Source organism: Xiphophorus hellerii, chromosome 21 (assembly GCF_003331165.1).
Source record: "Xiphophorus hellerii strain 12219 chromosome 21, Xiphophorus_hellerii-4.1, whole genome shotgun sequence".
NCBI lineage: Eukaryota > Metazoa > Chordata > Actinopteri > Cyprinodontiformes > Poeciliidae > Xiphophorus > Xiphophorus hellerii.
Window position 1 is genome coordinate 13894086 of NC_045692.1, and position 27701 is coordinate 13921786.

Sequence of the window (27701 nt, forward strand, 5' to 3'; positions counted from 1 at the left end):
CAATTTTGTTATCATTTCAAACAACTTGAATGATTTATTGAAGAACTCTGTGCAAAGGTTTGAATTCCTTGTGGCTTCTGAGGGTTAAAATATCACACACATGCTCTTATGTAAGAAGATCAACTGTAGTGGCCATCCAAGATAACTAGCATTTTAATTCTTATCCCAAACAAATACGCTCCTTTCAATTAGTTGAATTCCTGACATAAACATTTCAAGAATAATAGACAGTAAAATGTTTCATCTGGTTCAGAACCACTTTTGTTTAATGCTCCACTGTATTCCATACTTCAACTCCCGAGGGGTTTGATAGACTGATCTGATTAATCAAATGTGGTTAAAAATCATGAATCAGGCTTATGTTAGCCACTATGAATATATTATTTTTTTGCACCATGACCACAACCACAATTCGTTTTTGGGCACTCGGCTGATAATCCAAGTCAGGAAACTAACCACTTTAAACAAGCTCTGACATTTCTAATAGGAAGAACAATCAAATATCGAGCCAGAATTAGACCAGAAGCTCGGGGATCAATATGGAACTTGTGAATGGATTTTTAGCCAAATATCAGCAGGAGTTTATTTATATATTTTAGCCTTTTTGCATAAAATCCACCATAAATCTAAACATGTGCTTCTAATCCTTGTTTTCTAAGACGGTAAACATTGTTTGGGAGATAACTGATAACTGGGAGATTTATGGTCAAAATACATCATAAAAAATCCCCCAATTGATAAGACATGAACGTTCATATCTTACTGACAGATGTAGGAAAATGAAATCAACAAGCTGAAAAGAATGGCATTCTATACATTTATTTAATATCTGTGAATGAAGCTATAAAAACGTGTGAGACATTTGATATTTTACAGCAACTAATAGCATCTTTATAATCCTTCTTAATCTTAATTTCTCTCTCAGTTGGCAGTTTATTCACGGCACTTTGCTGAAAGGAGTTAAATGTCATGGTGACTGTTTCAGATTAAAAATGATCTGTATTTCAGTTTCTGACCTTACTGAAAACAGATTTTAGTGTTGAACTGATAGATATGGAGGCACATTAACATAATCCAGTGTAAATTCTGAATTAAATAATAAAAATACATACATAAATGCTTAAATGCTTACATGCTTTCTACAAAGTAGAAATAAATACAGATATTCATTCTGTCTAATATGAATACAATAATATATTTTTTCCAGCATATGGCAGTTGTGCAAGACGAACTGTTATTTAATACAGCAATGCTCCTCTTCACAAAGCAGGAGGTACCAATACAATAAGCTCTATGTAAGATCTGGAAGATTAGCTGCTCTTAACAGAGAAAACAATTGGTGTGAAACTTCATACTTATGGAGATTTTTTCTTTCTTTTGTTTCTGGTTTAAAAAAAATCTTGCTCTAGATTTTTTTTTTTAGACGTAAAGAAGAGGACGTTATGGGAATACCAGCAGGCGTTACTATGATGTAGAGGACACAAAAGGCAAAGTGTGAAAGCAGAGCAAGTTTTTGGATGGCTGGTTATTGATGCATGAACTCTGTTGGAGGATGTCGGAGGATTATACACATCCGGGAGCCAGAAGCTAAAGGGAAGGGTAGAGGAAAGCAGAGTTGTAGTCTGGAGGAGGAGAGCAGCCCTCGTCGGACTCCCAGTCAGCGGGCAAGATGGCGGGCTCGTCTTCACGGAGACCGGAGACGTTGCTGCGCAGGAAGGATGGATGGTTGTCTCTACACTTGGAAAACATGAATAACCTAAAGAAAACACACACGCACACACACATATATTGATGACTTTATGTGTGTCAAAGTTATGCAAGTTTGAACTTTCCTGTGCGCTTAGTTTTAATCTGCTGAGCCACATAAGTGTGACCTGTTCCTTCAACAGTTACAGCCACAGACTACTGAATCTATCTTATTGAATTATTTGATAATACACCAACACAATGTACATTATTGCTAAGGAGAACATATGCATGATTTTAGCTTTCATTTGTATCCAACCGTCTGAATTAAAGACTTTTCACCACTTTCACTGAGTTTACAGCTGCAAGTCTTTTGGGGTTTCTCTCTACCGACTTTCTGCTTGCAGCAACTCAAATCTTTACTTGTCCTTTACAAAATTTGCAATTTAGCACTGAACTTTGACTAGGCCATTCTAAAGTCCACATTTTCTTTGACACAAACCATCTAATTGTACCTCAGGCTGTACGTTTTGGGTTGTTTGCGCTGCATTTAGCTCCGTCTTTCTTCCCATCTTTGTGATGCTGTCTGTTCACTATTGTTCTCTAGCAAACCTCTAATGTTTTCACAGAATCATTGAACATTTTCTGGGTTTAAATTACACACAGCTGGACTCTGTTTACTCTATATACGTGAAAAGGTGTGCAGATGCTTTTTGCGATGTGCACCTGCTGAGTTTCTTGGTGTTACTCTCCATCATTTGCTTCAGCTCCTCTGAAGGAAGGACCATTCCGCTGTCGCTCTGCTCCTCCTAAACCGAACAGATTCAAACGTGCAGCTCATCAGACCGGTTTCTGTGTTTTCAGGAAATACCTTGAGCAGATGTGAAAGTGTTGTCTTACATCACGGCTGTCTTGCTCCTCACATGGTAATTCCTCAAAAGTCTGAAGTGTGGCCATGCCCCTCATGTAGCTGGAGAAATTGGAGGTTTGAGGTCAAAACAAGGTTTGAATTTTTCTCTACTTTCTCAACATCTCTGTTTTTCAGTTTTGGTTACCTCACAGTCACTTCCTTCACTTTACTTCCCTTTCTGGATTTTTTCTTTTCAACATTTCACCTGCATTTCTGGCATTTTTATGTTCCAAGCAGAAGCATGATGGCTCACATTTTCACCACATTAGCTTACCTCAGGTTCGTGACTGCATTTGAGTTTTCCTTAAAGGCCTCACAGCAAACTCCATTCACAAAAGTCCCCAGAGGAATGTAGTCTTTCCCATCCTGCTGGAGAACAGGATATTTGTTAAGCTTTAGAAATGTTTGGAGGGGTTTTGCAACAAAAAAGGAAAAGGCTGAAAATGTTTTATGCTTGACCTCCTGGACTCTGGCTTGTAGCAGGTCTCCGAGTATCTCCACTAGGTCGGTGAAGGTGGGTCGCTCTGAAGGATTTGCCTCCCAACATGCCAACATTGTGCTGTAGCTGCACACAAAAACACACGTTTCCTTTTACACAGAAGAAACAAAAACATGTTTAGCTAATTATGCTGTAACTCTGATCAAATCTTATGTGTTTTGTTGCTCATGTTAAACATTTCGAATCTGGATTGTGTCTAATCGAGGACGCCATTAGAAGTACTGCAGGTAACACATTCCCCTTAAATTTTAAAACATTGTGTAGATTGTTTTTAGCAACATATTTACTCGACACGCCTACTTTGTCCTTTTTCTTCCTTTTTCAAAGAATGCTCTAAATTTGTTAGAGGAAGAAGTCTCTGAAATACAATAAAAATGATAAAGTTCTGTTAACCCTCTATGGTATAATGTTTGTCACATAATTTTCTGGGAGGGGCCTCACCATTTGACTCCTCGGAAATCATGAAAAAAAAGATTTTTGACTCTGAAAAAAATACATACTCAACAATAAATGAGGTAAGTTCATCATTCTGTCATTCATTGTGTTGTATTTGATAATTTAATAATGATAAAGGAGAGGAACTGCTTCATCAGCTTCCACAAGCAGAAAGACAAAGACGGCAGGATCAAGACACTCAAATCAAATGAAAACCATTATATCAATGAAATATGCCAATAAATTAAATTGTTTTTAGCTTTCAAATGAGTTTCATTGTTAACTATTATTGCTACTGGAGACTATTTAGATTTAAATAAAAGTTTTTACAATAATAAGCCAAACTTTCTGGTTTTCATTAATTTCCATTATGGTACAGTGTTGCCAAATGGCAACGTCAACAAAAAATAAAGGAAAAAATTATATTTTTAAAAAATTTGTCTTTATTATGTTTACTTGGTTTATTTTAGTATCATTCAACAGTAAAATAAACAAATGTTTTAGCAGAATAAAATAAAAAATATATAATGCTGGAATAACTTTTTTGTTGCAGTTTCAGTATGGAGTTTTATTAATATCAGATCTGCTAAACTGAGGCTGATTGGCCTGAAAAAATGTTCAGACTTCTGCAAACCGCTTTTCTCAAGTTTGCAGAAAGGTAAAGAGGGCAGAACGTCCAAAATTATTCTTACCCCTGTCCCATCTATATTTAATTCAATATCAAAATATTGAATTAAAATATTTCCTATCAGACGAAGTTTCTGATAGGAAATGAAACCAACTTCTCTCAAAAGATAAGACATTGTAAAAGTATGATCACTTTTTTCTACATTTATTTTTAAATGGTAATGTTAAAAATTATTTATACCCTTGTCAACAATCCATGGGAAACTATATTTTCATCAGAACCATCAAATAATTAGTGTTTTAAATGTTTCCATTTGTGTTTTGATTGATTTTATCATGAGAGGAAAATTCAAATCTGGCAAAAATAAATATGTAGAAAACCTTATTTTGATCCCAGAAATATGAAATAACTATGTTATAATAATTCATATCACTCATCATTTAGTTTTTATTGATCTCAGAATGAGAGTTGCACATATATATATAAAAAATACAAACATTTCAGGTGTGCTGTAATCTGGCGCTCGCATCCTTGTTCCACTCTTCAGCCGGTGGCAAAACTCCTCATCAATATGAAGACCGGGGTAAGGAGAGGCCCCTTTTGGACAAAAATGCTCACATTAAGAACAACTTTAAAATAAATCCTGTGATTACAACACAACAGAAAGAGCTGTGGATTTGCACTGCCATAGGCATCTTACCTAAAGAGAAGATCTCCCACAGCAGGATGCCGTAGGACCACACGTCGCTCTGTGTGGTGAAAACTTTGTCAAAGATCGACTCAGGAGACATCCACTTCAGAGGGAGACGGGCCTGTGAGCCAATCACATTTTATTTTAAATGTTTAAAAAGCTGCACATTTCTTCAACAGGTCATAAGAAGTTACCATCTTGCCCTACGGCAGCTGACAAGGCATCTTGGTGTAGCATAAAGATTAGATTTCACTGGTGTGAGACCAAGACCAAGGCAGACGTCTATGGCTTAAAACAAATCCTTTCTAAAAAATGTTGTAATGGTGCTGAACCAAAGTTATGTCTGCAGTGCAACGTTATATATGAAGAAACCAATGATTAAGCAACTATCTAAAAAGAAATGGGGTTTAAAACTCAATAAAGCAAACAAAATCTTTGCTTTCATTGAAATTGAGTGGCATATGGTCAGGTGAAAGATGTGAGGGTGAAAAGAAATAAAAGTTTTAAAGTGAAAATCAAAATGTAACTATTGCGTCAAACTTGACACAAATTTGAACTTGTGTCAAATTTGTATCAAAATTTGTATCAAATGTGACGAGGATGTAATACCCTTGTAATGGTGTCGGTATTACAAGGGTTTAAAATTCAGATTTCTAAGATGTGACTGTTTTTTCACCAAAGCAAAGCAACATTCTTTGAAATGTTGCCTTGCTTATCATAACTGGTAGACTAGGCTTTCAATTGTCAATTGTCTTGAGAAAGTGCATTAGTTTTGTGTACGTGATAAAACTAATGTCACACTTAACCAGAAGTCGGCACTTATAAAACTGTCACAAAACTTTAATTTCTTGTTTTTAAGCTGCATTTGATCATTGCGCTTCAGGTGTGAATGCTTTGAACACTGCAGCGCAAGAGAAAATGAAAGCTGCGTCCGATTTTGTAAGAACCAAACAGAGAAGAAGAAGAAGTGTATAATAAAAGCGTTCCTCTACTCACATCTCCTTTTCTGACGTAGTCCGGGTCTTTGTAGATGTCTCTGGCCAGGCCGAAGTCACAGATCTTCACCACCTTATTGTCAGTCAACAAAATGTTCCTGGCAGCCAGATCTCTGTGGATGCACTGATGAAGGCATACAGAAAGCACTTCAGTAAAAAACAACATTATGCAGTTTTAGGTCATCGAAAATCATTAATGTCTCCTAAATAATGAGAGAAATATTGTTTTTCCAGAGTCAAATGTTTACAGGGTTATTTTATTCTAGTAGAAGCACAATGGGAATGTTCATTCAGGAGAAAACAAGATAAACATGTGTTGGTGCAAAATGTGTAACCCTATCCCAGAATGGATCTTGTGAAGTGGCTGGTTGACACTGGGGAGAGAATGTCATCAACACTGAAATGGGTCCTGTGGTGCTGAAAAACGGTCGCAAAAACACAAAATCTTGTCAAGCGTCTTTGGTCTAGATTCTAGTGAAAATATCTTAGTACACTTGATAAGACACAACTAACATACAAGTAACTTTTCAGCTTCTTTTAAGTTGATAAATCCTTATTATTGGTGAAGAAGTACTAGTTTGACTGGCACATTATTCAACTTACAGGAGAAACGTCTTTTTATTAGTGAAATAATCTGCAAGAGGAGCTTAATTATTATTTACTTGCACCTATATCTTGCTGAAACCATCACACCATTACAACAGTGACGTATGGCGGCGGTAGCTTCATGTTGAGATGATTTTTGCTGCAGGAGGGACTGGTGGACTTCACAAAGTAGATGATGTTATGAGAAAAGAACATCATGTGGGAATATTAAAGCAGTATGTCAAAGTATTGTGCAATAAAGTGCAAATTACAAAAAAAAAGGGAAACAAAGTCAGTGTTTCTTTTGGAACCATCACTAAGCTCTGATCTTATATATAGAAAATGTGTGTGCAGAACTGAAAAGGTGGTGTGAGAGCAAGGCAGTCTACAAACCGGACTCAGCTGCACCAGTTCTGTCACAGAACTTCAGCAAACTATTGTGTGAAGCTTGTGAAAGGAGACACAAAAGGTTTGACCACTAATGGAATTCACTTAAACTTCTGAATTTCAAGAAAGCGAAAGGAAAAATGTCAGACACTGAGAACAATATTTTTTCTTACAGTATCAAATTTCAAATTTGTTTTAAGTCAGTTCAGAAACACTTCACTAAACTGAAGCTTGTGCAACATCAAACCTTGCGGGAGGCCAGAAACTCCATTCCTCTCGCCACCTGAAAGCTGAAGGAAATGAGATCCTCGAGGAAGAGAGGAGAGGAGGAGGACAGTGATTTGGGATCTATAGGAGAAAAAAACTGGGATGAAATACATTCTGATTAAGTATACATTTAGGAAGATGTCTGGAACAGTATGGTCCTACCAGAGCATTTGTCTTCTGTGTCACCAAACTCAGCACTGATGCTGCTCTGGCTGTCAAAGAGGGTTGAAACAAAACTGAGCTCTGCATCTGTCCCACCTGCCTCCTAAAGTAGGAGAAACAGACAGTTCATGTTATTAAATTTCAGTTTTATTATATATAGTTTAAAAGAAACTAGAGTTGTTTTGGGGCATTTTGGCTCATGAGCACTCTTTGACTTATCTGGAAATGCGTGTAGCAATTAAGGAAATTCGTGTTCTGCGCGATAACATTTTCATACCTCAAACAAATTGCAGAAGTGAGTTTTTTAAGGGTCGGATTTTGCAATTATGCATACCAGAAAAGGCATTGAGCTTTATCTCGAAACCACAGAAAATAGCTGCAGAGCTGTTCACACTTACCCGGCCGTGCACATACATGTCTCTCTTGTTCTTTAAGAAAGCAGAGAGGTTTCCAAAGCGACAGTACTCGACAATGACCATCAGCGGTCCTGCATGCAAAAGCAACACATTGACCTTTAGTTAGAAGCTGCCAGCTGAAATCCTGACCTGTGCACATAGAAACAAGCATGCATAGAAGCTGGATGAACCAAAGCACCTCCTGGTTTGGTGCAGGCCCCCAGCAGGTTAACCACATTCAGATGGTTTCCAATGTGATTGAGGATCTTCAGCTCAGTCATTAGAGCCTTGTGTTCGCTGCTTGTGGCTCCCTCTGGTGGACAAAAGGTAGAACAGTAAAACAAGACAGAATTATTTATTTATTTATTTATTTATTTTTATTTCAGTTGAAGTCAAGTTAAAGAAAAAAAAAAGATGAGGTGAGCACCTTTGAGCATCTTCACCGCCACAGTCCTGCAGCTGGTAGAGCTGTCGATACCAAACGCGGACGCCTGGATCACTTTACCAAAGGCTCCGCGGCCGAGAGGTTTCCCTGTCGAAGAGGGGTCGTGCGAGAGTAGGAGAGACGCGGAAACAAGAGGTGTGTCAATTAATTACTAATAATCACATCCATCCCAGATGGGAGGCGCTGATAGGAGACCTCATCAACTGTCTGGTCTAACCGGGTCCCTCCCTGATCATGGAGGGAGTTGATTATTCCCAGTAAACACCAGTTGAATACTCCACGCTGCGGCTGATTAGCCCAACACAGACAACACAGACGCAGAGTCTGATTAACGGAATGAGAGTCACTCCCAACAATAACCAGATAAGGCCGATGAGAAAATCCTTGTATCAGTTGTGCGATCACAAACACCTTCCTCGTTTCCCCACTGAGCTCCAAACATCGCTCTGATCTCACAAAAGACTACGACACAGAAATAAATGTACATCTTTAATACATTAAAGAAGCGTACCTAATTTGAGACGCTCCCGAGGGAACTCCCATTGGTTGGGGTCATACTGCAGGCGGTCACATTGCTCCTCTATGGGCCCCTCTCCGGTATCCACTATGATTGATAAGTAGTCTGCTTTGTGGTCGGAAATGTTGGGCTTTGGAGCAAAAAGAGAAACAAAACCACGTTCAGATGAACAAGATATTAACAGGAGAAAAAAAAGTAACATACACAAACTGAATTGAAAGCCAATGAAAATTCTGACTTAAACCTTTATTCCCTTTTGGTTTGCAGTACAAAATGCAAAACTGTTCCATTCTAGGAAAGTACTTGAAGTTTGTTGTAACGCTTAGCAAAATATGAAAAGGATCAAATGATATGAAAACCTTGCATAGGAATAATAATAAAAAAATAAATAAAAAAATAAACTGGAACGCATCCATGACAAATCCACCCTAAAAAAAGATGCCATAATTGTAAACAATGTTTTTGTTGCCCCTCACCTGTTTCAGTTTCCGAATGAAGAGCGTGAGCAAGAGCCAGAAGAGAGTGGCCACCACACACGTACAGGTTAGAGTGGGAATTTCCAGAAAAGAGACTTCTGATACACCTGTGCATATAAAAATAAAAAAATTAAAATTTCCACTGTTGACCTTTACATGTTGAGAATGTAATTCAGCCATTTGAGCATCAAAACGCGGCAGGACAAGGCCTCTTGAGAACAAAACTATTGCTGAAACGCCTTGCTTAAATAAAATTAAAAACCCAAAATTTGTACAAATTCATGCCTATGAGTGTAAACTACAAATTAAAGATTTTTTTTTCCTATCCTACAAAAGAGAGAAGACAAATCCTTTCACATTATCCCTTAATGATCATATTTTCCTTCCTGATTTTATTGCCATTTTCACCATCAAGGTGTAATCTGTAAAACCTCCATCCATTCTTCCCACTAACTCGCCCAGTTTATTATTGACTTTTTTAATGGGAGGGTGAAGAAATGCCCAGCTCAGTCCAGCATGGCGACTCTGTGAGATGCGGGCCGGGCCCTTCCGGAGGAAATAAAAACGGGAGACAGCTTCCTTCCTGGCTCATCAGGACACAACACACACACACACACACACAGACACACCCCGACACACCCCTGCCCCCCAACACACCACTTCTCTATCTAAACCTGGACTGGGAAGTGAGTCCGCCACTAGTGCTTCCAGCAAGCTCCATCTCCTCTCCCACCTCCGGATACGTGCGTGTGTGTACATATGTGTGTGAATAAGGAAAACCGAACAAAAGGCAGAATGCGTTTATGTTAGAACCTACTTTGATCAATGTTTACTCAGAGACATGACATTCATCATCTCCCATTAATAGAACTGACACAACTCACCTCCGAGTCTAAGTTTTACATGAAACGATGTTATGTTCTGCACTGTGTGTGCAAATCGAGACTGTGACTTTTTTTTATACAGCTGGGAACAATGCACAATAAGAAATGCTCATATAAGGAGGTCCGCTAGCTTTACGTTTCAGCAAGCAGCCAGTCATTGAGGGAAACACATTATTCACTTACTGTTGACCCGAATGAAGGCAGAGCTCTGTGCAGACCCCCTGTCGTTAGTGGCCAGGCACGTATACAGACCCTGGTCGTCGACCGTTATTCTGTCTATGTGGAGAGACCCATCTCCCTCTGATAAGACGATTCCTGATAAGGGAAGCGGGAAGGAAACGGCTTAAAAACGACAGCCTACAAATGTACATGTCTGAGATGTTTTTCCTACCTGACCCCTGCTGCAGAACCTGTTCGTCTTTGTACCAGGTGATGGTTGGCGGTGGGATTCCTTCAGACTCACAGATGAGAATCACGGAGCTGCTGGCGTTCACGGTGCAGTCAGTCAAATTCCTGAGCAGCACAGGAGGCTCCAGAGCTGAAAGAAGAGCGAGATGCACGCAGTGCTTAGATTATAGGCAGAAGTTAACGTAGGACTGCAGAAAAACATCACTCATCAGACCGGGAAACATTCTTCTCTCTTCTTATAACAAAATGCGCATGATGCTGCCACTACCATGTGTTTACACTTGAAAAGAATGTTGTCTGTCTTCAGTCAGAGGCTTCTTCAAATTCACTGTAATAAAGGCTGCTACAGAAGATATTTCCTGCTCACAGCCATCGCAACTTACAATAACTTTTTGAAGTTAATATGAGTTAATATGAGTTAAAGCAACATTTAATTTCCCTTTTGGATCAACAAAGTATTTTTGAATTTGAACTGAATTGACTGCAGTGTGACTCAGTCAATTCAGTTGACATTTATACTATTTTGCATAAATGCCAACACATAAGTGTGATTTTGGTCACCAGACGCAGGCAGCATGTTCCTTCCACTTCACAATTAAATAACTCAATATAAGAGATTTTTATCTTTTTCAAATCTGCGAGGCAACTAAAAAAGTATTTGACTTATTTAAACTGCAGTCACAAAATTAGGGAAGCTAATTTAGACATTAGAAAACATGTATTTTAATGGTTTTCTGAGAAAAAGAAAGCAGTGAGGGACTTATTGTGTCACAACATGTTTCATTAAATGTTACAGTAGGACTTGGTGAGAATAAGTGAACTGCAAGACTAAGCTTGTCTTATGGTGCATTTAATTTAATCTTAAATAATCTTTAATATATTAGTTATATTACAACTGACTGAGTTATTCATAGAATAAATGCTAACTGTGATTAAATAAGACTCATGTTATCTCCCCCCCTCTCTTTCCTGGACCTGTGCCACTTTTTCATAATAATTGTCCTCTGCTGAACACTGAAAAGTAACCTTGGTTTTGACCTGTGAGTCAGCTGCAGTTTCAGCCCTCTTGGGCAATTTCTTTCTTTTTAAAATGGGATCTTTTTTTTTTTTTTTCCAGAGCAACAACAATGCATTATTTCAGCGTAAGGATGGGGCTCACAGTGACTTGAATGCAGCTTGTCATGCACTATAATTAAACCACAATGCACACACCACTAGTTGTTCCCAAAATGTTTTAATCCCCATGGTTTTATTTTTTCCCCCTTTTCCTCTTTCCATCCCCAGCAGCCCGCTTTTTCTTATTCTTTTTTTTTTTTTTTACCTTCGGTCACCCTCTGCCTCTCTAGTAATTCCCTTGTGGGGGTCCTGAGGGAGGAAGCTGACGTGTTTACCCTGATTGTGTAGAGAACAGCAGTAAAAGACATGGAGAAAAGTCACTTAACCACTGCGACTGATTGTTGTTTCCCCTATCTTCCTCCTGGACAACAATTGATGATTGTCAGCGGGGGCCGGGGGAGCCTGACAGTGTCTGATTGGCTGATTGTTCCTCCAGCTCTGTGCAGGGGCCTGTAAATGTGGCATTGTGGGAAGTGCCATTGTGTGCTCTTCCTCCGCACAAAAGCTCATTCCCACGTGAAAGAGGTGCTTAGCTGGAGCGCAGGAGCAAAGCTACGTCTAGGTGGGGCCCCAGGAAGCTGAGGTGAACCCGATTCCCAAGAAACAAGATCATTGCACGAGAGTGGAGAGTGTGGATGTTGATTGCATGCAAGGGTTTGACCTTATAAAACAAAAAGTAAATTACCTATTATTCTGAACAGAGAATATAAAACTGAATTAGAGGGACGCAATAAAAATAACACACAGCAAAATGCACAAGAGCCTTTCTTCAACCTCATTGTCCACCTTGTAGCTCACATTAGTGTTTAAAGATTAAGGTTCAGGAACTAGAGGTGAACCTGCAATTTCACCAATAAAACAGCAAATATTTCTACTGTTGTAAAACAAAATGTATTGTATTAATTATTAGACGTATAGTAACATATTCTCTACATATTTCTAGGTATTATTTTTCTTCTGATACACAAATTTAAGCAAAATTTGTAAATATTTTTGCCTTTTACGGAGTAACACCAGCTAAGAAGCTAATATTAGTTGTTTATTTAGTCTGGCTATTTGTTCTGGTAATCCTGCAATCATCCTCTAAGGAAACATGTTTCTTAAAGCTTTGCATATCAGAGAAACGGTCAGCGACTCCAACACTTTCTCTTTCATATCTTTCATATCTTTCATATCAACTGATTTTAAACTGTAAGAACCGCTTCCTGCGGTTCTAAAATTGTAGCATTTTCAGAACCTTGGTGAACCTTGACCTTATTTAGTTCTTGCCTGAGTGATGTGTATAGAAATAAAATTAAATGAAGGATTTATTTCATTTATTATTATGTTTTTTAAAAAAAATATTTTTCTTTTCAATTCCTCAACTGCCTCCCAACCCCAAACTCTATTTCACGCCACCTGTGCCACCATGAACCCAAACACCAGCCAAACAGGCAGCTCAGTGGACGAGTAGAGAAAGTTAACACAGGCTGCAAAGGAGTGAGAGAGAGCAAAACATTTAGCAGATGACAGTAAATCTAAAGAGTAAAATCAAAGTTTTTTGTAATCTTGACCTCAGGTTTTCACAGAACAAGTTATTGTGGGAAATCTTGGCAACCTCTTGGAAAACTCAACGCTAACGTGAACTATTGTTTTTATAATTGAAACCACTCATTTGAAGAATAATAGCAGTTTAAAATGTTGGCACTGTAATTATTTTATCTTAGTTTTAAGACAGTAAAAGCAGCGGTGCTGTGGTGGCGCAGCGTTTAAGTGCAACCCACATGAAGAAGTCTTAGTCGGCCTGGCAACCTTTGCCGCATGTCTTCTCTCTCTCTCATTACCTACTTTCCTGTCCTAGCACTTTCAAATAAAGGCCACTCAAACAAACAAGCAAAAAAGCTCTTAAGAAACATAGCAAAAGTTTATGATCACTCAAATCTTCTTAATTTTCAACATATTAGAAAAATACATTAGAAATCAGCTATAAAATGGTGCTTCCTGTGCTGCAATTGTACAATATATATACCACTAATATGCTTTTAGTGTTGTGTTTAAATGTTATTTTTCAGGGAATACAAAGTAAAATACTTAGTGCTAAGCAGTCAGACTTTGAAAGACAAGCCTGACAGCTTCAATTCTGCTGAGCATTGATTTAGAAACAGCTTTTGTATTTATTCCTCAGTTTGTAAAAAGGTGTCACATTTTACTGCTTCTCTTTTTGCTTTACTAAAACTGAACGTGAATTTGAATTTCAGAAAATTGCAGTTTTTGATATAAATCACCAATAATGTTTTGGTAAAAGAACGTGAGGAAACAATGACTCACTTGTGACCTCCACCTGGGCATCCAGGTGCTTCTCCTGCCCACTGATGACATGTTGGGCGGAGCATCTGTAGGCCCCAGAGTCCCCGCTAGTCAGGTTCGTCAACATCAGGACCACAGTATTAGAGAACTCCCCCGGTTCCAGGTGATGGATGTTCCAGGCCGGAGTTCGGGATTCACCTGTGTCATTCAGCTTTCGCCATGACAACGCTGTGTGCAGGTACTTATTTGCAGAACAGGTGAGGTGAAGGTCCCCGCCCTCCCTGGCCGGCTCCAGCTGGTTTACACTGAAGCCCTCTGGGACGTCTGTGGAAAAAGGAGCAAGGCTTGGTGAGGAGAGTTTACAGATCTGCTGTTTGACGGGAAAAAGCCTTCTCAGTTTCTTGTCATGACTCCTGACACCAGCGGAGCAGATTCCTCCACTTTCCTTACCTTTGATGACAATGTTGAATGGCTATTGTGAGCAAAAACAGCGAGTGGAATACAGTGAAAAGGCTTTTTATTTACTTTAGCTATTTGAAACTTCCCGTGGAAACGGCCTGAGAGTTTCCTGATGGCAGATAGTGTTTATCTTTACCGAACACCCCAAGGCCTCCCGAAATAAAGTGGACCTGCCAGTCCAAGGAAGTTCGCTGCACAGGGAAGTGGAACGATAAGAGCCCCAGGTTCCTGTTACGCTCTTGCTCACATTTAGGCAGTCGGGCCTCCAGACTTAGACACAGTCCATTAAAACACTCAAAAAAACAGAAAGCAGTTTGACCGTGCATTGCTTGACCCAAATGTAGTTTTCAGTGCAAACAACACTGCAAAGTGCAGTGAAGCATGTGTGCCACATACACCTGCTTAAGATCTCTGAACTTTAGGTGTTTTGCAGCAGTCGGTCTGTTCCTCCCCAAATCTGTGAGCAGTTTTCTTTCGGTTTCACGTTCCTGTATTTCCTATTTTACCTGTTTGACTCATTTTTTCAAAATCGCACTTGCAATGACATACATTGCCTTTTTGAGTCAACATCGTGGTGAAACACGATGTTAACTCGTGTTTCACCACGAGTCATCCTTCAAGGAACCTTGAAGGATGATTGTGTCTGACAGCTGGTGAAAACAAAACAACATTCATGTTCTTAGACAAAAGTGAGGAGAGTAAATGGAAACAAAATTTAATATTTTTAATTGGATTTTTCTACAACGACAGTAAGAAAAGAGCTTAAAAGGCTTCTGCATGTGCACTACAAGTAAAAATACAACAGCTACATCATAATAAATTTTGACTCAGTCACCTGTGACGTAGAAGGGAACATCCAGCTGGTCTGTTCCCGCAGAGTTGGAGGCGATGCAGCGGTACACTCCAGACACCGAGGCCTCTGCAACAGTCAGGACCCCCACTGTCTGTCGGAGACCAAACATCCTCATGAACATGTTGCTGTTATAAAGAACATTAAATACCCAGACTTGTTTCTCTTTTGTGGCCCATTTTTCCATAGAGTGACCTGACAAACAGAGCTGGACTTCCTGTCCAACTTGTGGTCATCATTTAACACTTGGAGGGATTATTTATTGAATTGACTTCAAATTGTTGAGACAATTATAGATTTATCACACCCAGAGTGATGAAATTAGAGATTTATTTCTGTTAGTGTTGATGATTGTGCCTGACAGCTGGTGAAAATTGAAAAATATTCTTTTTCTCAGAAGATTTCAAGATTTTATAAGACCTCAAAAGAACCAAACAATTTGTCAGAGAACCTGGTTGTTCACATTGTGTTGTATCAAAGTAATGGAAAGTTGAGTGGAAGAAAAAAGCGTTAAGCTGTATGTCACAGTTTGTACTGTAACTATAGACTATGATAGACTCCAATTTATGGAGATCTACCTGTATGAGTTTTAGTGTTTTAATAGAATATGGGAAACAAATGAACTTTTTGATGTTTTACTTATTTCTCGAGATGCACCTGTAAGTGTATATAAAACTCAGAATATATGTAATATTTAAATTACAACACAAATAGGTATTCTATTTAACATAACAAACTACAGCCGTATTTTTCCATCGTGTTGGGATTTTTTTTAGGGCTTCTCCTACCTTCTTGTTCCCCTGAAGGACTTCCTGTGTGTGAGTAACACTCAGGATGTGGTTGTACGCAGATGCAGCAGGGAGACTCTCCGTCACGGGGCTCCACTGCGAGGAGGAGGATGTCGGACACCTTGAAGGAAGAGCAGGAGAAGGACACAGACTCAGCTGTGTTGACAGAAGACATTATATGATAATTCCATGTGTGTGAGTGGGTGTATTTTTCCCAGCTGTGCTCAGCAGGGGAAACAAATGCCTTGATGAGATCTAACATCACCAAACCGTTTCATATTAATTGCAGAGCGTGCTCTCTCCCTGTTCGGCAAGCTGGTCGTGGGGGTGTTGTGAACTCCGAGGTAACACTAGTTCAACTGTGAAGGATGCGGGCTGGTATTGTCATTCTGTCATTAAGCTTCCTTCCATTCTTAAAAAAAAAAAACTCATCCCACATTTCCAGGACAGGAGTTCCAGTCCCTCAATGACTTTCACACGTCTCAATCCATAGATTACGCACCATCCTACCGGTGGAAACCGGTGCTTACGCAAGAAGCGCTGCTGCGCCCATTTTACGCATGTCAACTCACGATGAGGAAAGTTCACTAAATGGCACAGGAACAAGGGAAGAACCGTAACAATTCCCAGTGCTTGGTCGATGCTGGAAATGCACGTGTTCTGTTCTTGACATGGAAAATGTGGCAATGTGTTTAAGAAGGCGACCAGTTTTATTTATCTAAACCAAATAACATAAAAACATAAAAAGACAAACTGCATGTCTTTAATAATAACAATAAACAAGTATTAGCGCTTAACTAAAGCAGGCTGCTTATTGTTAACATATGCTAATGTGATGTAGCTCCAAAATGTAAGTCCAATAGTCTAATTTTTAAATGCCTTTTTTGTTTTAGCAATAGGTAAAATTGATTTTACATTATTTTAATGCTATGACTCAAACACATAAATTTGGTAGTAAGTTTATTGTAAACATTTTCCAATAAAAAAATTGTTTTGACATAAAACTCTTCTTCCAAATTTTTGAAAATATGCTTAGTGACACCCATGAAGAATCAATACGCAACTTGGCTGTTTAAAACCAAATATCTCATTTCAACATTGCTTTTTGAATTCTGTTTAGGTCTAATTTCACAGGTTATTTCTCCTGTATTTAGTTAATATCTGGAATAAAACACATCCAGATTTAACTAGTTATTAGCTTTATTCTAATAGATCATTATTACTGATGTATTAGTCTTGTGGTAGCAGCAGAGATGGGTAGTAACTAGTTACATCTATTCAATTACATTTACTTGAGTGACTTTTTTGAAAAAAAAAAAGTACCTATTGGAGTATTTTTACTATGTTGTACTTTGTTCTTTTACTTGAGTAATTTTATTATAAAGTATTCCTACTTTTACTTGTGTAAAACTTCTGGATTCTCTAACCACTGAATAATAATAATAATAATAATAATAATAATAATAATAATAATAATAATAATAATAATAATAATAATAATAATAAAAACATGTTTTAACCAAATATTTGCCAGTCACACACCTGCAGCTTTTGTTAAAGTTTATATTGAAAGAAACCGATTTGGATTTTATTTTTTGTTACTTATATGAATTATTGTCATTTTACCAAAATGTTCACTTAACTTTATATTTTGGTCTGACTGATTTTTAAATATTAAGTGATTGATAATTTGATCATTTACTAAGTACTTGAGTAGATTTTCACCACATAATTTTCCAGCACACATAATAGTTGTTGGTTCAGTAGGATAAGTAATCATCTCATCTCACCAGAAAACATCTCTCAACCTGTATAGTTTTGTGTATTTTCTTGTCTTTCCCATTTTGCGGAGTGGCTAAGTGAAAGAAGGCTCTCTGTGTTTTGTCATATTAACACCCCAGTAAAGTTATGGATTAAAATAAAAATTTCACAGGCACTCAAAGATAATTAAAAAAATTCTCTTTGAATACAAATTGTCTTTGGTGTCAATTAACGAGACACAGATTTTCTATTGGAAACAATTATTTCTTGAGTTATTTTTCAGCCTGGCTGAATAAATGTAATAAAATTCAAAGATTTTTCAAACTCATTGAATGGTAAATGACGCTATTTTAATGTAAAGTTAAATTAAGTCTTTTACAGTTACTCCTTACCAGGGATACGTCACTAAATCCTTGTTTTTATATCATTTAAAACATTTGATAGGGGTTTCCGTACCAAGTGTCACAGAAGAGCCATAATAATCAGAACCCCTGGGGGATGCTAAAGCCTAAAATAACTCAACCTTCTGTATTTAGACATCCTCACTGTAAACCATCACTTCCACTTTGTTCGTTGATCCTCTGCCTGTTTAGGGATATGTCACTGCTCCCCGTCTCTTTCTGGTTCTTTGTCGTCATTCTGCTCCATCTGTCCCGAGCTCCTCCCTAAGCTTGGCTCCTCTCTGCTCCCTGATTGCTCTTCCTTTTGGCATCAAGATAGTGTGTGTGGCTGCACAAACGACCCACCCTGTGCATGACACCGCGCACGCATGAGCAGACACCCTCACCAGCCTCACCAACTTACACTCTCACACCTCACAGGAAAAGCATCCACTCTCAAAGTTAGCTCTGAAAAGTAAAATTAGTTGGATGGATGAGTTTACGTGCAGGCAGTTAGACACAGAAAGTGATGCAGACACACCACATTCATACAGTATGTGCCTGCCAACAGGGTGAGAAGCCGCTGCTTGAAAACATGAATGGACTCTGGTCCAAGTTGTGTGTGATGGTGATGTGTATTTATGTGTGTGTGTGGTCATCTCCTGTCCTCTCTTCCTGTCCTAACCTGCAGCCTGAAATACACTTGGATGTCCCTGGATGTTCCCGTCTCAATCCAAAAATAACCACACGAGGAAATAAACCAGTACACAAATATGAGCATGTTTTAATGCAAAACAAAACACCACAAATAAATGATATAACACTTCAATACATTTTAACAGATTCATACGGAGACGGCAAATATTGACATTTGTCTTATGTAAGTTAGTTGTATAAAATTATTAAATATTAGATTCATATATTACTCATAGAAACATCTGTATACAGAGAATGAATCACATTGGCAGACACCCGTAAAATGGTACACATGCATACGGCACAGGCACACTGACAAAATTTGCGCAAATACCCACGGATGGACATGCTGAAAGCTTCATGACACTCATCATCTGGTTTGTAGGATCACCCATACACGTAGGTTTTATTTAACTTCCATTACAAATGCAACAGGGATGCTATACTGACACCGTTTGATATAGAAAAAGGAAACATTTTAACATGGGGTGGGATAACACAGGATAGTCTCTGGTCGGTGCAGACCTCCTACATGGTAGGCTTCTGCAGATCATCAGTCTTTTGTTTGAAAGAGAACTGAAGGCAGACCGTAGTGAACGACACAAAGCTTTGTCCTCTCCCCCGTTTCACCCATCGAAGGTAAAATGTGTTTAACCTTCAACGGGGCTGCTACAAATCGAGACAGAAACTCACAGCTTTTGTGGATGTCGGAATCAGATCAGGGTCTTGCAAGCATTGTTCGTGCACCCAATATAGTACCACTCTAGGACACAAAAAAAAGCAAAGCAGCTCTGAGAAATGCAGCTGGTGGAATAGATGGAATTGCACTTATTCTGGCTCATAGTGTGTAAAATGTAAGAAGCATTAAACTACAGGGCAGGTGGGCAAAGGGAAGAGACTTGGATTTGGCAAATCATGTAAATAAATAAATAACTAGTAAAGCAGGTGTCCATATATCCTTAATGTTATGGCTTGCTTAACGCCATCCTCCTGTGTTTCCTGGTCTTCACTGCTCAGCAGTTTTTCAAGTCTCTTTCCTCGGTTTACAGTTCAGCAGGATAATCACAAGGTGGTATTGTCACTGAGGGTTCAGGCAGTAGTGGGGATGTGTAAGGAGGAGAGGTCCTGTGTGGGAAGTAGCTGGGGAGTTGTTCCTCAGTGGAGGTGGAGGATCCTGGGTTGCTGTGGAGGGCAGAGCTGGTGAGGGAAGAGGCTGGAGAGGTATGTGGGGGGCAGCAAAGTTTCGGGGGAAGGGGTGTGGGGGGAGCACTCAAGAATAGATCAAGCTCTTGAGGAAGCGGACTGTGCCACGTTTGAAGACGAAGGGACAATCACGCCGCTGGGAAGCGTCTCGCGTCGGAGAGGAAGCCAAACAACGAGAGGAAAAGCGCTCTGATTTTTGCACAGGAAGCCCAGTGCGCCTCCTGCCAGGGCCAGATAAGAGCGCCGAGGTTCCCAGGGCCAGACCCAGGAGTGGACTCAGGACCCAGGCGAGAGGCCACCCATCAGTCTGGCCCAGCCTGGCCCACGGTCCCTGGGCTTCCTCCAGCACGGCGTCAGGCTTGTGGTGCAGCGGGGCTGCAAAGAACAAGGGGCCTTGTGAGGATCCAACCAAAACTAATAATCTAAAGAAACACACTGAATACAAAACACTGAAACAGAACCAGAACAGAGCTTTCACAAAGGACCTTAAACAATGTGTCTTAAAAAAGTTGAATGTCTCAGATTTCATTTGGCCTCGGCTAACTTAATTTATTTTGAGGTGAATTTAAAAGTGAGGTTCTATTAAAAGATTCAATATGGTTTATATCTTACTTCCCGTGACAAAAATTTCAAAGTAGCTTAAAGAACTCAATTTTATTGCATTTTGCAGTTTCTCATTTTACTCTGGACTCAATAATAATTTACTTGGGGAATGGCGACCTTCCTGTATGAAACATGTTGAGAGCAAACATGCCACAAAAAGTAAGACTGTATTAGAACCAATGAAATTGCATTTATTCAAACTGCTAAATATGTATTTCTATTTGTTGCACTGCTCTACTTTTATGTCAGATGGTTGAACAGAAATAGTTGCCTTTTTTCAGTCAGAGTGCATGTTTGAGACAAGAAGATCATTCATAATGCACTGCTCTTTTTCTCCATTTCCAATTTCTGTGTAAATAACCGGCTAATGAAACATGATAATAAAATTGTGTTTCCCATAAGGTCTTGTGACATTTGGGGTTCTTCAAGTCAAAAAGTCAGCTTTATTCAGATCAAAATAGACTTCTATCTTCATAAAAAAAAAAAAACTCCAATCTAAAAACAAGCGGAGTGGTTAAAAATGATTCTGATAAATCTTTCAGCTGTGTGATTTACATAGCAAATGTAGCTAAGAGGCAGTGCAACACAGAAGAACTTCCTGTTAGCAACAAAACGCAGCATGTGAAAATTTTCTGGTTAGCATTGCTACTTAATAAAACTGACAAAAAAAAAATCCACTGGTATTTTTGCTTTTTATTTCACCTTAGGTTGAAATTAAACATTTTTACTGGTTGGAAGTGCTCTGAATATTATGGTCCCATTATAGGTTTCATACAGGAACAGCATTGGTGATACACCACCTAGCTTCATTCTTCTGTCTAAATATTTATCTGGCTCTTTGTAGATAACAATGCAACCCAACGAAAACCTCACAACAGGTTAAAGGTTCATACATTAACATTAGCTTAAACTTCTATTAAATTTTCAGATTTAATGAGGTAGAGGTCCGCTAAGGTTTTGGCCTTCTGGTCCAATAAATCTAGATTTATTTGAAATAAAAACTCCAGGAGACTAATTTACTGCAGGTAAAATATTTACTGTTTAACCTTTTAATTGAACCTCATATCAAAAACTCTTAACTGTTCCTTTAATCGCAAAGTGATGATGATTTTAAAGGTGGTAAAAATGGGATTAATGCTAACCAAATGCTAAGGTAAATGGGTTTTTAAGTTTTGCATAAAACCGATTGCATTTGACATCTTAAAAAAAATAAAGACACTTACTTTTGCAACCAAAATACACAACAAATGTGGGATTATTTCAATCTTAAACTCTGTTTCTATTGTGGGTTTTAATATTTTTTATGAGTCTTTAAAGTTGAGGTTAAGAGAACAAAAACTTTACATTGTTTAAGTGAGACTTTATCGTATCAGTGACGTTTTATTACTATTTACTGTCACTGGGTTTGAAAATAAAATCTACATGCCTCCAATCTGAGGTCCTCTGAAAGAAAAGTGAAGGCATCATGGTGTGGCGCCAGGGTTACAGGTCAAGTACACTGATGATGTCAGTGTGTCTCAGAGGAGGGAAGAGAGTGAGGGCGGCTGCTGCGAAGCTCTCAGGTAATACTTAACCTTTCTGACTGGGTCGTAAGGAACACAATGAGCCTCTGACCTCCAAGAACGATTTAATCAGTGTTCCTGCCAAGGTGGCTGCATTAACACTCAGTGTTGACTCAGTGGCTGTCTCTCTCCATCACCGGGCTGGGCCATTTCTCATGAGAACTTTGTATATAAGAGTGTGTGTCAGATATAAGAAAAAGCATCACAGGATGCAGTGTGCAATCACAATAATAAACAGGCCTCTCACTCTGCGTCCTGCGCAGGAAATTCATTAAATCATAGCGTTTGATTTGGAAACCAACAAATCGTGACTGAGAGCACGGAACTGGCCCTCCATTGAAGTGTGTTTTTTCTTCCCTGTCCTTTCAAGTCTGAGATACACTGTGTACCGTGTTTGTGAGTGTAGGCGCACACACACACATTCACACACGTATAAATGGCTGCATATGTAGGTGCGCTTAAACAAACATATGGGAAAGAACAGACTGGACAGCAACAGAACGTAACATATGGGAAAAGAGCAGCATGAGCAAACAAACATACAAACGCAAGCATGACAACACCCAGGCATACATGTAGGAACACTCATACAAACAAACAAATTAACACACACACGCGCACCCCCGCACACACACACACACACCACATTCCAGCACTTAAAAGGCCCTAAAAGGCATCTGTTCTGGTTACAAAAAGGAAGCGCTGTCTGAGCACATGCTGACTTAGACAAAACATGTCTCGTTTATCAAAAACGGTCCCACTTACGCTAACTAACTTACAGTAAAACAATTCTGTAACATCTTAGCATTACTTTTTACTTTTGTAGTCAAAATATAGATGTGTTATACATCAACAGTGACTTGTGGAAGTATTTGTACACCTTACTTTTCCCACACTTTTTAACTTACATAAACTTCAGTGCATTTTATTCCCATTTTCATGTGATAGACCAACACAAAGCCAATTATGAAGTGGAGGGAAAATCTCATAAATGTGGTGTGCATTTGTACTCAGCCCCTCTTTACTTTGATACCCTAAGATTCAGGCTAACTGTGCTTAGAAGTCACATGATCACTAAATAGAGCACAACAGTGTGTAATTAAATCTCAATATAAATCTAGTTGCTCTATGAAGACTTCTAATGTTTGCTAGAAAATAGTGAACAAGAGTCACGATGAAGACCAAAGAACACAGGAGAATGGTCAGAGAGAAAGATATTGAGAAGTTTAAAGCAGATTTAGGTCATGAAATTATATTCTATGATAACTTTGGAGTAGCTGCACAGATCTCCATTAGGAAACACATCAGTGGCAGCATCATGCTACAGCAATGCTTTTCTGCAGCAGGAACAGATGGGAGACAACCTGTTCTTCATCTTACAACAGGACAGAGAATTATTCACCGCTTTGTGTTGGACTATCACATAAAATCTTAAAATCCATTGACAAATTAGATATTGAATGCTGTATCCATTTTCTGTGATTCATTTCTTGTTTAGTTATAAGTCTACTGTGTCAAATTATGAATGTTAGAGCTCAGCGTGAATGTTTACTGGTTTGAGTTGAGCTCATTTGAACATATTTTAGACGATAATCTGGACTTTCAGCATCGTTTGCTCTGCTGGGCTACTCACAGGCCTTTGGACGGGCACGGATGCCAGAGCCACTGAATATGCGGAGGGGGGACTCCGTGGGATGTGCAGTGGAGCAATTTCTTGCTCCCCCGCGGCACAGAGCCTGGGTCCTGCAACGACACTGCTTTCTCACCAATCTGAGGACTCACTGTGCAATAAGAAGCAAACGTCAAGAGAGAGAGAAAAAACCCCCGGTTTAATAGGTGCAAGAACAAAGTTCGCTCTCATGTTCCAATGAATTTCTCGGACCTCACCGTTGACTAGAAGCGTGAGAGTGAGATTCTGATAGAGAGCATGTTGCTGGATCCGTACGAGGACAGTGTATTTCCCTGCGTCCTCCTCTGCAACGTCCCGGATGACCAGGGAAGTCCCGTCCATGTGGTATCTGGAGCACTGCTCTGCTGCCACCCGGCCGTCCTTCAACCTGACAGAAACAAGCTGTGAGCCTCCTCAAAGTGCTCAATGACAACCTGAATATCATTATATGTCAGAGTTTATGGATAGAAATCATTTGGAACTTAAAAATACACAGTTTTTCCTTAATATTTACACTTATTGCACTTTTAACATTCTTCTGCTTTACAGCCAGTAAATGTATTTTATTAGACCTTTATGTCATGTCCAACTAAATATTAGGGCTGAAATGATTATTCGGATTAATCATGATGAATTTATTATTGTATTATTAATAATAGTCAACTAACATGGTATTGGATAGTTTTAGCTTCACTTGGTTCAAATGATGTAAAAACTAAAATAAAATCTGCTAAGCACATTTGCTGTTCAATCATTAATCAATTAACCCAAAATCATAGTCAACAGATTATTCATACACTGTAGTAACATTAAGTCAAGCAGAAAGGTTTGAGCTCCTCACATGTTGATGTTAGAAGTATTTTGTAGCTGCACATGCATCCTTTTGCAACAAATGTAGTCAAAAAATTTTACATTATAAAATTTTGGGCAATAAAATGCTTGTTTTCACCTTTAAAAAATGAATTCAATTATTTATTTACATATCTTAATGTATTTCTAATGTTGTATAAAGTAATAAAGTAAAATAATTGTTAGTTGCAGCCCTACACAAAATAGTGAGATATTGTGACGTGGACGGACAATCACGAATGGTTTTGAATTTTTTATTTTTTTTTAAATGAATAAACTGGAAAAGTGCTGTGGACGTTCATATTTAACCCCGTTGAAGATTTTGCTCATTTTTTGTTTTCAAAACAGTAAAAACTTTGTAAGAATGGATAGAGAGCTCCTGTTAACACAGATTTGTTGAAGTCTTGCCCGATATCCTAAATCTGAATAACGAACGGACTTTGGTTAGGCCAAATATGCTTTGATCTCAACCCATTGCTCTGTACCTCTGGCTGTGTGTTTAGAGTTGTTATCCTGATTAATGGAGAACTTCTGAGCAGCTTCACTTTGCTTGTCAATTAGCTTTCCCACAGCATGACACTGCCACCACCATAAGTGAGGCTGATATCATCTGGGAGAGATGTTTGCATACAGTCCACACTTCACTAATTTGGCCTTTTCTGACCAGAGCACCTTCTTCCATCATGTTCCAACCTTTCAATTTAACAAGCTCCACGGTTTAATTAGTAAACAAACTGGTTATTAATTTGGCAAATTCTGAAGGTCATTTTTTTTATGAGGATTAAATACAACTGTGTTCCAAAAATTTTCAGATAAAAAAACCAGCTTAATTTAAAGTAAGAAAAGTACAATTGCAGGATTTTTAAGGATTCCATAGTTGCATGTTTAACTCAAGAAGGAAGCCTGGCTAACGAAAGCGAAAAATCATCCTTACCATACAACCTCAGGGGAAGGGAATGCCCGAAGTTTTGGGGAAAGTTTGTAGGATTTCTGTCCCGCTTGTACTTCCACCAACAATCCATTTCTTGGCTTCAGACGGATGAATGGGCGATCTGAAATTGCAGAGACACAGAAAACCCGTGGGTGACTCACAGTGTTAAATAACACCCAAAAAGCAGAAGTAAAGCTAAAAATGCATCTCTTTTTGTAGACTTTGAACACATTAGTGTGGCCAGATAATCAAAATGTCAGGAGATAAAGAGGGACTTACTGTAGACTGTGACCATGGCTTGCTGTTGTTTGCTTTGCTCGCCGCTGGTGACACGGCATGTGTAGAGGCCGCGGTCCGACCGCCGGAGCTTCGGGATGGTCAGGATGTTGTAGAACAGCATGTGCATTGGGTGCTTCACCAGCCTTTTAAAGCTGGAGCCCGCGTTGTTTCTCTAGAGGTACAACAGTAACGAAATTAACACACCGCTCATCATCAAATAAGCAATTCCCCCGTGGGGATCGATGAAGTATATTCTATTCTATTCTATTCTATTCTATTCTCTCTACATCCAAATCAAGTACCATGCAGTCAAGTTTAGGTTTTAAGGAGTTTTTATTTTCATGTACTAATGCTGTACTACATTTAAAAACTACACGTGTGTAAATGTTGAATTCAACTCAGATTGGTGATCTAAACAGAATGAAACAGGGTTAAACTGTCTAATAAAATAAATTTCTGACTGACTTGATGAATTAATAAAAAGGTTCTTCATTTACTTTAGCATCACAGGAATTGTATGTTGTCAATCTCTGTTAAAACTATTAATTGAAATGTTTAAGCAAACTATGTTAACTTGAATTTAGCTGATGTGCCCTCTTTGGGAGGAACTAAGAGCGAAAAATTTTAACAACAGTTTTCATGAAGTATTAAGTCTTTTTTAAATGACAACAAAAAGCAAAATGTTAAAAAAGGGGGTTAGTTTTAAAGATATTGCTTTAATACAGACATAAAGCAAATAACTGATTTTAGTTCATATTGTCTCGTGTATTAAAGGTAAAATCTGTTAAATGTGATACTTTTGGGGATGTTTTTATGGGTTTTTATTGATTTTGTTGGAACTTTAAAGATCTTAATAAAAATTTAGATTGTTCTGAGTGCTGTGAACTCCAGGTAGGATAGTGACTACTCATAAGTATCACACACAAACCCGTAACCATTTATATTTTTCTTGTATTTTATTCTTGTTGGTCTTCCTGACCTAATAGTAGATATGCATGTAAATAATCAATGACATCACACAGTCTGTAACATTTTAGGCCCCACAGACTAAGAAGGAGGATTACAGTTTCTGGTGCATCCCAATCAAAGCTCTATTGTTTCCCACTTTTGGCCGGCTGAAAGCAGCTCTGACCTTTCCAGGATAGTCCCAGGTGATGTTGACTCTGGTGTTCAGCTCTGCAGTGGCAGTGCAGTTCAGAGCCAGCCTCTCCCCCTTCAGGGCCTGCACAGATCCGCTGGTGTTCAGGTAAACCTCTGTGATGTTACTCACTGAGATCAATGAGGAAAAAACACAGAATAGTTTAGAGAACAAACCTTTGGAACATTTATATGTTTAGAAAAGAGTGTTGCAAAGACTGACCTGTTCTGTGTACAAAGTACACACGCGAGTTGTGCTTGACTCCGTCAATGACGGCCTCGCAGTGGAAGAGGCCGATGTAGGAGAAGTTGGGTGTCTGGATGGTGAAACCTTTCCTGCTGTTCCAGAGAACATTTCTCTGGTCTTGACTCAGCGGCCTGCTGTAATACTGTGGAGGAGGCAAACCAAGGAAGGGATCAACCGCATGTTTTACTTCGTCATTGAGTAAATCTGATTACTCACAAAGACATGAGAAAAGGGAGCAGTCGAGTCACAACAGAATGAAATTCAGTGGTTATGTGATATTTACGCATGAAAACCGTGCCTGCAAACAGTATTCACTCCCCTGGATTTTTTACCCTTTTTTCTGGTTTTACAAACCAATCATAAACAATGTTGTATGAAAAAAAAAAATTCAGTCAAAAAGAAAACTGATTTCTGCAAAAGAATGACAAATAAAAACATTTAACGTAAAATAAGTGACTGCATAAATCTTCACTTAAGACACACTCTCTGCACTCCACTTGTGCTGGGACAGCTGA

The 27701-nt window shown here is 38.8% G+C and overlaps 1 protein-coding gene across 1 annotated transcript in view; it reads right to left on the minus strand.

The window, feature by feature from the left end:
* Positions 1-798: 798 nt before the first annotated feature.
* Positions 799-27701, minus strand: part of flt1 (fms related receptor tyrosine kinase 1) — a 37166-nt gene continuing 10263 nt past the window's right edge. The window contains exons 5-30 of the mRNA XM_032551523.1: positions 27163-27328; positions 26935-27071; positions 25803-25974; positions 25527-25644; positions 23962-24131; positions 23708-23855; positions 15870-15990; positions 15067-15175; positions 13794-14096; positions 10354-10500; positions 10146-10277; positions 9079-9185; positions 8597-8732; positions 8068-8172; positions 7840-7953; positions 7644-7732; positions 7246-7348; positions 7064-7164; positions 5846-5968; positions 4859-4970; positions 4656-4755; positions 3056-3161; positions 2871-2962; positions 2587-2656; positions 2413-2495; positions 799-1756 (exon numbers count right to left, since the gene is read on the minus strand). Of these exons, the coding sequence (XP_032407414.1) occupies positions 1588-1756; positions 2413-2495; positions 2587-2656; positions 2871-2962; positions 3056-3161; positions 4656-4755; positions 4859-4970; positions 5846-5968; positions 7064-7164; positions 7246-7348; positions 7644-7732; positions 7840-7953; positions 8068-8172; positions 8597-8732; positions 9079-9185; positions 10146-10277; positions 10354-10500; positions 13794-14096; positions 15067-15175; positions 15870-15990; positions 23708-23855; positions 23962-24131; positions 25527-25644; positions 25803-25974; positions 26935-27071; positions 27163-27328 (3333 nt within the window). The 3' untranslated portion in view covers positions 799-1587. The remainder of the gene's footprint in view (positions 1757-2412; positions 2496-2586; positions 2657-2870; positions 2963-3055; positions 3162-4655; positions 4756-4858; positions 4971-5845; positions 5969-7063; positions 7165-7245; positions 7349-7643; positions 7733-7839; positions 7954-8067; positions 8173-8596; positions 8733-9078; positions 9186-10145; positions 10278-10353; positions 10501-13793; positions 14097-15066; positions 15176-15869; positions 15991-23707; positions 23856-23961; positions 24132-25526; positions 25645-25802; positions 25975-26934; positions 27072-27162; positions 27329-27701) is intronic.